The sequence below is a fragment of the Fukomys damarensis genome, unplaced genomic scaffold (assembly GCF_012274545.1).
Source record: "Fukomys damarensis isolate Sample0158 unplaced genomic scaffold, DMR_v1.0_HiC HiC_scaffold_16, whole genome shotgun sequence".
NCBI classification, from domain to species: Eukaryota; Metazoa; Chordata; class Mammalia; order Rodentia; family Bathyergidae; genus Fukomys; species Fukomys damarensis.
The window spans coordinates 53,888,539-53,901,957 of NW_022900928.1; the positions used below are offsets into that span (position 1 = coordinate 53,888,539).

At 35.3% G+C, this 13,419-nt stretch overlaps 1 protein-coding gene across 1 annotated transcript in view; it reads right to left on the reverse strand.

Moving 5' to 3' along the window:
- LOC104874823 (caspase-12-like) overlaps positions 1 to 10,941 on the reverse strand; it is a 13,106-nt gene extending 2,165 nt beyond the window's left edge. The window contains exons 1-8 of the mRNA XM_019210347.2: positions 10,694 to 10,941; positions 9,405 to 9,653; positions 8,206 to 8,268; positions 7,887 to 7,964; positions 4,314 to 4,408; positions 3,738 to 3,911; positions 2,640 to 2,874; positions 2,127 to 2,285 (exon numbers count right to left, since the gene is read on the reverse strand). Of these exons, the coding sequence (XP_019065892.1) occupies positions 2,127 to 2,285; positions 2,640 to 2,874; positions 3,738 to 3,911; positions 4,314 to 4,408; positions 7,887 to 7,964; positions 8,206 to 8,268; positions 9,405 to 9,653; positions 10,694 to 10,784 (1,144 nt within the window). The 5' untranslated portion in view covers positions 10,785 to 10,941. The remainder of the gene's footprint in view (positions 1 to 2,126; positions 2,286 to 2,639; positions 2,875 to 3,737; positions 3,912 to 4,313; positions 4,409 to 7,886; positions 7,965 to 8,205; positions 8,269 to 9,404; positions 9,654 to 10,693) is intronic.
- Positions 10,942 to 13,419: the final 2,478 nt, after the last annotated feature.

The following is a 13,419-nucleotide window of genomic DNA, read 5'->3' on the forward strand; positions in this document are numbered from 1 at the left end:
TTTTTTTTTTTTTTTTTTGGTACCAGGGATTGAACTTGGGACCTTGAGCTTGCCAGGCAGGCAGCAGAACCACTAAGCTAAATTCCCGGCTGTATTCTCAAATCTTAGATGATTTCATCCATTCTTAGTTTATTAAATGTGATCCTTAGGCTACTATCTCCCAAAATCTATTTTTAGAGTAGGTCTCTTTTCTGAAACATACAATAATGAAACACTCTATTCTTTATTTCACCTTTCTTCATGCCACAGCCATCTCAAAAGTTCTTGCAAGATTCCCGTTAAAATGAGTATATACAATCAACTACTTGCAAAATGAGTCATCTCTATCATCTCTTTGTATTTACTACCATATATGATAAGCCACCTTTATTAATGTTGTATATTAATTTCCTTTTGTACTTAACAATTTACCGCATTCTACAACTATTGTTATCAACTCTGACTGGCAATATTACAATACAATTTAGCCTGTTTTTTCTATATCTACTTTTGCTAGACTATAGTTCACTTCCACTGATTCCTCCAGAGAGCTCATTTAAAAGTGAAGATGATCTTACTATATCATCACTTAAATCCCACCAAAATTTTCTGTTACTGTTAGTATAAAAAGTCATATAAGGGCTCCAGTTTTCTGGCTCTCATCTCGTTCTCTGGTGTCCCTACTGTTCCTGTTCCTTGGATCTGGACTCTACACACCCTGGACCTCTCCTCCAAGATCTTTTACATCTCAGGTCTTCTATTCTCACTGTTTTTCCTGCTCAGGGTATTACTTTTATCATTAATGTGATTGCATTTTTATCTTTTAAAATTATGCAGAAATATTTCTTGAAAGCACTAATCCCAATTGACAGTCATTGTTCATTTCCGTTTTTGTATGTCTTTTTTCCCAATTAATTTCTGCCTCTGTAGCCCTATTATAAACTCCATCAATATCAGTGTTTAATTGTGTGGCATGTGCTTCACACTTAGCCTGTTCCCAACTTGTGATCATACATATGGAAAAGAAATGCAAGGATTTTGCATACTAGACTTTATTTTGTGAATGAAATTAAGTATTTTTTCTGAGTATGCATCAGGCCTTATTTGACTTTTCATCTTATTTTACCAGCTAAAATCAGAGGACTCTTAAATAAAATCTTTTTAAAAATGCAATATATAAAACAAATAGTCTGAAAAAAACCCCACAAATAGTCATACAGTTCTGTGTGTTACTCTTCACATGATCAGGTGGGCACTTTTCGCATGGCCTTTTTCCTATTCCCCAGGTTAGACTCAGAGTCCAGTAATCCTTATCCCTTCACATGTGCTTATCTGCAGTAATGTGGGTTTCACAATGGAGCTCTGTAAAAGGCAGTCTTAGGACCCACTCCAGACACACTGAATCAGAAATCTACATTCTAAGAGATCTTTAGTGGATTATTAAGCCTGTCGTTACTGAGTTAGAGCACTTAGAACTATGAATTGTACATACTTGGTTTTAAAATTGACTTACCTAAATTCTTCATAGAACAATATTGTGGATGACTGTTAAAAGTTTTTTTTGTTGTTGTTCTTTTTTTTTTTTTTTTCTGTGAGGTGGACCAGGGATAAACAAGATTCTTCTCTATTACTATGTTCTACCTATACGTTCTACTATGACTTTCCTCTCAATGAAGGATTGGTCTTTCATTCATTGAGGTATATGAACCTGAAGGTAGGCATTTTAATATTATTTTCCTCAGAAGTGTTTCAAACAACAGGCCAAGAGGTACTAGTGTGTGAGGAGAGGGCCTAATAGTTTCATTAGTTGGGTTGTTTTGTTGCTATTAGGTAATCATTTGAGCCAAATCAAGAGAAAACGATGCATGTTAGTGTCATTTCTGTATTTGAAGAACAAATCAGAACAAAATGAAACATCCTTTATTTTTGCTTAGTAACACTCTTTTAAGTCTAGACTTTCACTGAAGTCCTACTTACACTGAACGCTTCCTTCCAAATCAAGTTTTATGGCTCTCAATATTTTAAATCTCTCCAATTAAAATATTCAATTAAGTAGAGTACAAATATTCAGTAATAAGACACGATCATAGCCAAGTATGCCATATAGAAACTAGTATATTTGGAGTCTTCTCTCTAAAGTCACTTACGTGGAGTGGAAGACTTGAAAGCAATGAAATCCTTTTCAATATGGGTCATTGTGACAGCATCACTCCGTCCATAATATCCATAATACTGCATAGGAAGACTATGTGTGTCTGCCATGGCTTCTCCCCTCTCAGTGGTCACCCAGACGATTCCATCACCCCCTGAGAAAGATATCAAACCTAATAAAATATGTGGTATTACATGACATTTATACATACATAGTATAATTCGCATCATTATTCCTTACTTTAGTAGATTTTATCATGGTATTATTTAAAATATAAGTATCTTACTACTAGACAATGTACCTTACTGGTTTGAAACAATCCTAGTTTCAAATGATTGAGACATTTCTCATTATTCTAGGCTACTTATTGTTTTTTAACCTTTCTCGGCTGGATTTAAACAGGATATTAACCTGTTGCTTCCCTCATCCATCTCTGTTAAAAATTAAAGTTAGAAACCAGTCTTAGAGAATTTTAGGGACACTCCCTGGGGTTCTAACTGAGACTCACTGCCTCGGCAGGCCTGCATGATGATGATCTTGGGTTTATTTCTCAGATTCTTGCAATTATGGTTGTTAAAAATTGTAAAGATGGTGTCATCATGAAGAATATCTGGTTTGTTAATGCTGTGCTTTGTCCCACAAATTCCATCCAGAATGCCATGTGACATAAACACCAGGAATGTGCTGTCTGATGACTGGTGGCCTTCATGGTCAGCAAACCGCCTTAGCTCTGTTTCCATTCCCTGAAAAGAATCCAGAGTCACTATGGAGAAACTTTCTGTACATAGTTTATATGCACATAGGTGACAAAATTAACAAAAATGAATAAGAACTAAATAATCAGCTGATTTTGATTGAATGGAATTGTAAGAGCAGTAGTATTCTGGTATAAATCTAGACAATGCAGGTATACAGAATATAAAAGTTGGTAGTGTTTTTATTTATCATCTACTCCAGTGTTTCTTTAGCAGAGCCTCAAGTTTCTAAAGAAACTGAGGTATAGAATATAATGAGGCCAAGTGAGATGACTAGTTTCCTACAGGCTCAATTTGTTTTCATTTGTATTACAATGGGATTACTATAGGTTTTCATAAAAGAAAGGAAAGACAGGCAGGCAGAGTTTTCCACTGACAAAAAATTAAAAGCACCAAATTTCTTCATCATGGACTAACTAAATGTTAGGCTTAAAATTATTTGTCTAAAGCCTCCCAGTTTATTGTAACAGAATCAGAATCACAACTACTTACATATTTTTACAGTTAGACACATGAATTTGACATTATTATGACTCACAAATCCATTTAGCAAATACCAGCTAGTTTCAAGACTCACAACTTGTGTCTTACCCAGACCATCAACTAATAGATACCTCACAAATTGAGATTTCTGAAATACCCAACATTTTTACTGAAATATTGTTATATAGAAACTGTCTAAATATTTGCTATGAGATTGTACACTGGAGAACACGGAGGTCCAGGGGATCCCATTCTAGAGCAAATAAAATTCCTGTACTATGATATATTTTGTTTTTGCTGCTACCAAGGGAGAGGCTGAAAATTGTTTAAGAAGGAAAGAGGTTTATTCTACTCTCTAGGACTGTTACCTGAGCCGTCAGGTTCACTTTTACAATAACTGAATATCCAAGGTCATTGAGCAGGTCTTGCATCCTCAAAAGGTCAATATCAGCGCCATTTCGATTAGAAAGAGAGTCAAATGTTTTGTTGCAGATGATGAGGGCCAGGCGGGTTCGACCTTCCTTCTTCATTACGGGATATATCTGTAATTAGGAGACAGAATGCCTTGACCCAGGCCCTTCCAATCTGCCACCAAAATTCAAACAAAACAAGCCAGTATAATTATAAAGTGGATGACAGAAATATTGGTAATGAAATATACCCTCATGAGAAGAAAGAAAAAGCACGAAAATGAAAACACATGCTAGGTCTGAATATTCATTCCCTCTTAGAACTTGGTACGGGTTAGGTGGTGTAGACTATTAATGTGCTCCAGCGTGAGAGGAAAGAAATGGGGAATCTAATGTGAAGACCACTCTACTAGATGTGACCAATGCCCTTTGTCTTGATTTGAAGGTGTTTCTACAAGAACTAAAACATTCGTTGTCTCTCCGGTGTCTTGCTTGAATTCACAATATTCTGTCTCCCTATTCAAAGCATATCACCTCATCTGCCTTTTCTGTCTTCAGTTTATCGAAATGATCAGGAGGGCAAAGCTTCAGTGCATCCTCGGATCGGGCACTGTGGGTTTCCTGAGGAACTAAAAGAACAACAGAAAAAAATAAAAAAGAAGAAACAAAGAAAACAACTCAGTAGTAGCATAGTAGTATAGTAGTAACATATACTGCCCTGCCAACAGTCAAATCTATTCTTGTTTGTCAGGAATGTTTACTACAATTCCTCTTAAAAGCATAATAAAATAAGAAAATCCTTTCTTATTTAACTAAAACAAAAGTCTTAGGAAACCCTCTCTTTTTTTCTGCTTATTACTGACTGCACTGTAGATTTCTGTCTATCTAGTGGTAATAGCATTGACTAGTCTTAAAAAGCCAACTCTATATCATCACATAAATTACAGAATCTAGAATTTGTAAAGAAGACTAATATTCATTTAGCTCAGTCAAATCGCTATTCAAATGTTTGAACTCCCTTTACAATATCTGTTTTCTTATTAACACTCTGACGTCCATTTACAATATCCCTAGACAAGTAACCTACATTATTCTACAACATTCTTAACAATTCTATGTATCACAAAATGTTTACCCTCTTGTTAATGGTATGCATTAATCACTATGTGACCATTCAGAAATCATGGAATCTCTTTCCCAATGACAGCTCAAGAATATTTTCATGGGTTCAATATGTCTTTTTTCTGCATTTCCTTTTTTTTTTTTTTTTTTGTACTTGGGTCCTTGTGCTTGAGAGGCAGGCTGCTGAACCACTGACCTAAATCCCTGCCCCCTGTTTTTCCATTCTTAAATGTGAATGCCCAATATAAGTAGTAATTTGCATTGTGTTTTAATTGTGATCAGTGTACCATCAAGTAATTAGGACACGATGATGTCTTTCATTTATGTGTTCTCAGTATTTAAAATGATTATCCGGGAAGATTCAAAGTTTGTAACTCTTTATTAATGAATAGTTTTAAATACTTGAAAATATCTCTGTTTTGTTATTTGTTTTTCTTTAGGGTTCAAGCCCTCTGTTCCTTGTAATATTTTTGCATACAAGTTATTTTATCTTGGTAATCAAAAAATCTATCAGTTTACCTACAAGTCTACCCATTTATTTCATTCTCCATTCTACTGCAAAGATGTGTTTTTCCTTCTAAGGTCATCTGCTGTCCTTAGGCTCTGAATTCCATTCCCCCAACCCACAAGGATTCTACTCAGATACTTATTCATCCCCTATTCTACATTATCAATTTCGCCCTCTCTCCACACTGTTACCCACATAGTCATATTAGCATAATTTAACATCAATCTTCTTTTTAAGAAAATTTCTCTTGGCCTTGTTTCTTCTTTAGCTACTGTTATATTTCTCTGCTTCACTTCCTAGCACAATTCCATAAGGTACTCTCTATTATTCTCACCATTTTTTTTTATTTTTTCCTTTTGTACAATTCAATCTGGCTGTTATCCTCATCACTAAAATTAAATACTTCTTATCAAAGCTACCATATATCATTTGTTTATTAACCATTTTATATGGGAAAATGCATTCCATTTTTGGTCAGTGCTTTTTAAGTTTCTATAATGTTGTGTTTTTCATCCATTCTTTGTAAAGCTGCATTCATTGATGCTTCTTTCTCTTTGCTATAATTCCAAAATTTAGATTGTCTTATTTTGCACTCCCATGTTATTGTCTATCAATGATTTTTTTCCCAAGTGGGCATCTTCCAGTGTTAGCATTTTTATACTCTCGGGCTAGGGATTTACCTCAGTGGTTCTGCCACCTGCCTTGCAAGCGCAAGGACCCAAGTTGGATCCCCGGTACCAAAAATAAATAAATAAATAAATAAATATTTTAAAAAAGAATGTTTATACTCTCTGTACACTAATGATTCCAAGATTAATTCCAACACTGATTTCTCTGTGAACTCTGCAGTGGATCATCCACCTGCATATTCATTTTTTGCCCTTGGGGATAACAAGTATTTCAACTACACATGTATAAAGCAAGACACTTGATATTTGCTTCCTTTACAGATCTGTCTTTCCTGCACACTACAAGTTTTCTTTAACTCAGTAGAATGTACCACTGGCAAACCAAAACAAGAATTTGATTCCTTCCATGCTTACTCTCTATTTAAACTACTAATTAAATGTTTGTTATGATCTTTAATGTTATAACCTCAATCTCAAAGCTGTTATCTCTTAACATTTAACTAATATATGAAAACATAAAATGGTATATGTTTATCGGATAATATGTGATATTTTGACACATATATACATTGTGTAATGCTTAAATCTAAATAAAGGAAAACATTCTAAGATTTTCTGTTGCAAACAATATCCAAATCCTTTGCCATTGGCAAAATAGCCTACTCAGAAGGTCCCAGATCTATTTTATAGCTTCACCAATCAAACTTTTCCTAATTTCCTATTACATCTAGATTGGCCTTCCCTTCTTACCTGTTACAGATAAGACCATACCTGTCTCAGGCCCATTCCCCTCTCCTTTTCACTTAAGAATTTGGCACAACGCCTTTTCTGCATCACTCAGGTACCTACTGATGAATAACCTGTACCACTTCCTTTCCCCAACCCTCCTCACTCTCCGCTGGCCCACACGCACTCTCTCTTTCTCTGACATATATGATCCTCTTTTCTCATACATATACTCTGAAAATACACTGTTTTCTACATGGATATTATATATCCGTGCTTAATAATTAAAAACTTAATACCAGAAATATCTCGATTTGTCTTACTGCCATGTGAACCTAGCATTGAGTGGTAGCAATTCAGGTTTTCAATTACTGTGCTGAATAAAAAATTGCCATATTTACTTATTTTGTAAATTTGTTCAAAATTTCTGAAATAATGGTACTCAGGAAATAATAAAATTATAACCCCCTTCTCAATATAGAATTCTTTAATGTACCTCAATAATTAAGCAATTTAGTTGATTACTCTGTCACTCATAGTGAGGTTCTTAAATGGTTTTTAAAATATCTTCATCCTATTTTTTATAGTTGGTAATTTCCTGTATCTTTATTTTTATTTATTTAAAAGTGTTACTAATCTCGTTAAAATGTGAGTCTCTTCTGACTAATCTACACTGTGTCTACTGTTATAGTATGTTACCACCACCAGAGCTCATGGCTAGTGGTTCTCTGTAGGTAGCCTTCTTTACTGCTACTCAGGTTCCTTGTAGAGCTTCTGTGTTGCCATAAAGGCTTTTTAAAATCTGCTTAGCTTACATTATTTCATTATGTATCCTGGCGTAGACATTACCTATCAGCTTTAGAACTGATGCCTTGGCCACATCAGCGTTCTCCTTCATTTCTTTCACTTTTTTTTTTTTTTTCTGGATTCTGAGAATTAAAGAGCAGGGAACTAAGTAGTAACCATGTTTTTGAGAGACATTCTTAGAGACAGAAGTGAGAGAAACCTAGATTGTGTGAACCTCAATTCAGTGCTCATTTCACCATCATAAAGAGCCCCTGCATGTCACCCTAAACTGATGACCAAGGGTTCCCATGAAGTGTTGTATCTGCTAGTGCTTACCAACTGGAGAGATAGCCAGTGTCTCAGCTGATAAGGTGTTTTCTTCATCTCTACTTTCTTCATTTTCATCTTCAGATGCTGAGATAGAAATAAAGAAAACACTAAGAATCAGTGCATGTGCAGTATTATGAAACTAATTTCCAATGATGAAAATTGATTAGGACCACAAATTTCCTAGGTTTTCTTGAGATACTTTTCCATGAGAATTAAAATCTGAAAGTGTTCTATTGTTACCTACTAGGACCATCCTAGGACCATCCTAGGTTTTCTTGAGATACTTTTCCATGAGAATTAAAATCTGAAAGTGTTCTATTGTTACCTGTCGAAGGGGAGGAGGGTGTAGAACTTTTTTCAGATTCATCATCATTTTCAGGGTGAAATTCTGAAATAATATGAAAAATAGATTTGTCAGCAGAACTAGATTTCTAGAACCTATATATGTTAAACTCGCTGAATCATACTGCTAAGTAAATGAACATGAACATGGACAGACTCCTCTGTGAAACATGATTTAGTCAGATTTCCAACTCCACACGTCTCAGAGGTTGCTGCCCTGTTGAAAAGAGTTAGAGTTTCTATGAAACAAAGTGGAACATATTTAGCTTCCTGCTTATATAATTGAAAGAATAAAAATTTTTAGTCAAGTCTTGTTGGTGATAGCATTTACTATCCTGAAAGAGATGTACGTCTCTGTAGAAAAATAAAGTAATCTTTAAACAACAACAAAAATATTTCCAAAGGAATAATCCAAAAATTTAGCATATACTTATTTATATATTATACTCTAGAGTGGAGTCAGTGAAGTATAACCTAGAAAGCAAAATTAATAAAGCTTTATTGAATTACACCAACACTCATGGCATATTTTATTGATATTCTCATGTCACAAGAATAGAGTTGAGTCATGAAGGAGACCATATTATCCACAAGTTTAAAATATTTACTATGTTGTGGGGAAAAGATATGTCATCCTACATTCTATCAAGAAGCAAACAGTAACTGTTAAATTCTGTGTCTTCTTCTAACTGATATAAATCTAGATTTCCAGAAATTTCTTTGAGGAACTATGGCACAGAAAATGGTGAGTTTTTCTCCACTGAAGGTTCTATATGTCTTAGACTCTCTATGGACTATCTCTGAATTCTAAACAGTCTTTCATTCACATTTTTTTGAGATGCCATTTATAATGTATTTAGGATATATTTATGAAACATTTCAGGCAGAGATCCCTGTACTTTGGAGCTAATATTTTAGAAGAAGGTAATTATATAATGAATATATAAATTTTATGGTATCATTAAGGGTGATAATTGTTAAAGGAAAAGGAAAATGTTCAATAGTATAAAATAATGTGGGTAGGTCAGGGTACACTGTGCTATTAGAATAAATAATGAAGAAAAAATTCCTTTTGATGGGGACAGTTTATTCTGTGCTTGGAAGTAGGAGAATAAAACTAGAAAGTACAAAAGAACAGCAAAGAAAGAATGAATAATTAGGCCTCTGACTGAAACTACTCACTTAATCTCAGTTGTTTCTTGGAACTTTTAAAGTGGTTGGCAAATAATTTGCTTGCCTTTTCAGTTTTTTCAATGATATCCTCAACCAGGTTTTCAGTGTTGTTCACGATGAGGTTTACATCTTTCTTTATTTTGCGCAGTTCCTCTTTGTTTAATACATTTTTTCCAAAGTCATGAAATATTCCCTCAACCAGGTTCGTGACAACAGACTTTATATTGTTGAGTGGATCTTCATCAAGTGGTTCCTTAGCTGTGAGAATGATAGATATTAGATAAAGACAGAACCTCAGACATTTGCTTCCAGGCCAGTGGTTCTCAAATTTTAATGTGCATTAATAATCATCTGGAAAACTTGCTAAGCAGAGCATTCTCTACCACATTTTCCCAGATTCACAGAACAGGATGAGTCCCACAAATTTTTAATTCTAACAATTTTCTTCTGCCTCCCCATCTCTTTTGTTTATTTTTTGAGATAAGGTCTTGCTTTGCAGTGTAGGCTGGCCTTGAACTCACTATGTAGCCCAGGCTGGCCTCAAGCTCTAGCTGATCCTCCTTCCTCAGCTTGCAGAGTCATGGGATTGCAGGAATGTGCCACCATGCCCCAGGCGATCCCTCTTCTGTTTTCCAAATTGAGAATCTGAGGTTCAGGGAAGGGAATTAAATTCACAAACTAACTTGCTTTTAGCTGATGGGTTCATTCTTTTTATTATCCATGATCCCTTACTTTCTTTTTTTCTTAATACAGTAACTAATTTTAGAAGACACAATATTGAACATGTGTAGCTATAAAACATAAAGATATCACATCTGTGAAATAATACTTTCTTTTCTCTGTATTGCTATGGCTAACAGACGTTCCTGTGCTCAGAGATTAAGAACACAAACTATCGCTCATTTACTTGCTGCTGAAAATGAAAGCAAATACAGAGAGCAGAAAGAAGGAAGAAATGTGAGTTATTATGTGTAGCTTCATGATCTCTCACCCTGAAAATGGTGAGAATGTCAGGACAATATGTGTCAAAAGAAAAGCCTTAGATCACAGAAAAATATAAGGGACTTAAATCTGGATTATTTACATTTACCTTTCTTTCAAGAAGCTGTAAAATGTTAACTTTGTTCATAAAGTCCCTGATGTGCCCCAAGCTTCCATAATTCCTTTTGTACCCAATCCCCAGACAAAAAACAGGCCTATGTGGTAAATCTCTCTCCCTGCCTCTTTCCTCTCTCAGAGCCCCGAGGTCTAGCTCCCTAAAACACAGCCATAAGAGGAGAAAAAGTGAAGCTACTTACCAGCCATGGCTGTCCACACTCTCTGGGCAGGAAAAACAGTGAAAGCGAAAGCACTCAAAGGCTTCCTTCCTTTCCTGTTAACAAATACCATGCTGATGCAACCTAAATGGGAAGCTCCAGCTTCTCAAATTCTGTTTTCCAGGATAAAATCAGGCATTGTTTTGGATATGTAACTTTCCTAGTTGATATAGCAAAGTTATCAGAACTAACACATACACATTCATACACAAACAAGTGCCTGTGTTCGGTGTTCAGTTTGTTTTTTAGTACTATTAATGCATTTGACTAAGCTTCTCTTTGTCTCAGTGCCACTCCCAGTTGTGACATAGCCAGGACTCTTCTCAACTAATGGCTTCTCAACTCAGGACACATGGATTTTCTAAGGCTTCAGTAAAGAGAAAGACTGACTTAGCCCTGTGAAAAGGTTATATTCCTACCACTGTTTCTCTGTTTATTTATCGAGTCTATGGGACTTGCTTATTTATTAAATTCATGTGTGTATTTTTGTGTTAAATGTGCAAGAAAATATTTTACTTAAATTATCAGTGTATGCTGTTAAAATTAAGTTATGGCAAAGTTTATAAAGTTCAGGAGGTTCTCTTAGTTTCTTTAATTTTATAGTGAAGAGTAACCACAATAATGTTTAGTTGGTATCTTTGTGAATTTTTTCTACTCTGTTGTGAAACATTTCATACAATACTGATTTTATTGATGAACTTAAGCATTGATCTGGCAGACCGGATTAAGTTAGAAATTTCCATATATGGGAAACCTCAGCCTTTTTAGAAGACATTTCTAACTTATCCGGTCTGCCATTCTCTTTTGATTGGTGAATGGAGACCACTTAATTTGCTGGTTTAATATGTATTGATTTATCCTTGTCATGTTATTTTCCTGTTGTTGGTTCCCTTTCTTTTTCCTCTGTTTAATTACTTGTCTTGTCTGGTGTATTCATTCTGTTGAAGTTCATGGTTCATTTATGGTTTACATTATTTACTTAACTTTTTCTATTTTTTAACTGCATCTTCTCTAGATTTACTAACCATGCCCTGCATTATGGTCAACATTGCTGAAGTTATCTGAGAAATTATTTCTGGTTTGATTTTTTTTCTAAAACCTTATTTATTTGTTTTGTTACTTCTGGTGTTACCACTTCAGAGAGGCCAGGTAGGTGGCTTTAGAATTGTTGTCCCTCATACCCCCTAGGTTTGCCTTTAGCAAGCTCAAAGTCTGGGGTTGCATCTTGCTTCTGTATCTTCTCGTTTTATTTTTTCTTTCTTTGTTCAATTCTTGCACTGATGCTTGTAAATTGTTTATGGTGGGTATCTTTATTGTTAGAGCTGAGAATTATTAAGAAACGACTACTTCCCAGAGAAAGATTCCAGGTGTACATGGCTTTTGGGTTTTTTCTGTTGCCATTACTACCTCTTTAATTTATTGAGGATAAGAAATGACTGCTTATTTGTCCAAGCTTTTGGTTCTTTGACACTGGCCTATAATATTGTATACGGCCCTCAGGCAATCTCTTTATTAGAATACAAGGATGAACAGTGGATTAGAACAGTTACATCACTTTGGCTAAAGTAGTACAATCAGTAATAAAAATAATATCAAATACACCATAGACAATACCAAACTGCCACATTTAACTGTATGAACGAGATTTGCAGTAATATAGATAGATAGATAGATAGATAGATTTTTAATATTATACATGTATATATATGTGAAATCAGAAAATTGTGAATAGTAAATATCGTCTCAATATGATGATTTTACCCTCAAGGTAGAAAATTTAAAGGAAGTTATGGGGAAAATAGAGAAATAAGAAAAGAGAAGATTAGAAGCAAGGTTAGAGGACAAGGGAAGCTTTGGGATCTGGTGAAGAAGACAGGAGGTAAAGATGGAAAGAGGAAAAAAACAACATAACTACAATAACAACTAGAAACAATGTTCACATTTAGGAGGAAAAGAAGGAAGGACGAAAAAAACAACATAACTACAATAACAACTAGAAACAATGTTCACATTTATATTACAACAAGAATAAATAATCAAGAAAAAGAACAAAATAGAAAATAAAATAATTTAAAAAAGAAAGGAAGGAAAAAAAGCAAAAAAAAAAAAACCATTCACATCAGGACAGGTCTCTGTTGTCACTGGTAGACAGAGGGGGCAGATAGAACCCAGATTCATGTTTCTAGGTCCCAGAAAGTCAACAGTAGAATACAGCAGTGGTGGATAATACCAGCAAACCTGGGCCTTTAATTCCACTGAAATTCAGCCTGCTTCTGTTTTTTAGCAATGAGGCTGGGTCTGAATTTTTCAGCCCATAACACTCCAAGTCCCTCCTGCTGGATTGAACTCAGCTCCCTACTGATTTGAACTTTGCTGTCGGGTACTTGAGCTCAGCTCTCTGACCTCCTGCCTATTTGAACTTGTCTCCACCTCTCTCTGACGCTGCCATCTGCTAGATGGAGCCAGCCCACAGCTGCTATGAGATCTGACTTCAGCGGGGTCGTTGCTCATTTCCAAAATGGCCACCAGCCAATTGCCCTTTCTTAGGGGGTGTCTGAACCTTAATAACACACCAACCACTTCAGGCTGCTGTATCTACTCTGTGCATTTCTCCATGGAGGCCTCTGGGGTGGCCAGTAGTTACTGTGCCTCTGCAAATTCAAACTATCATTCCCACACTATGAGCTGAGACTCAAGGAGAAAGAAAC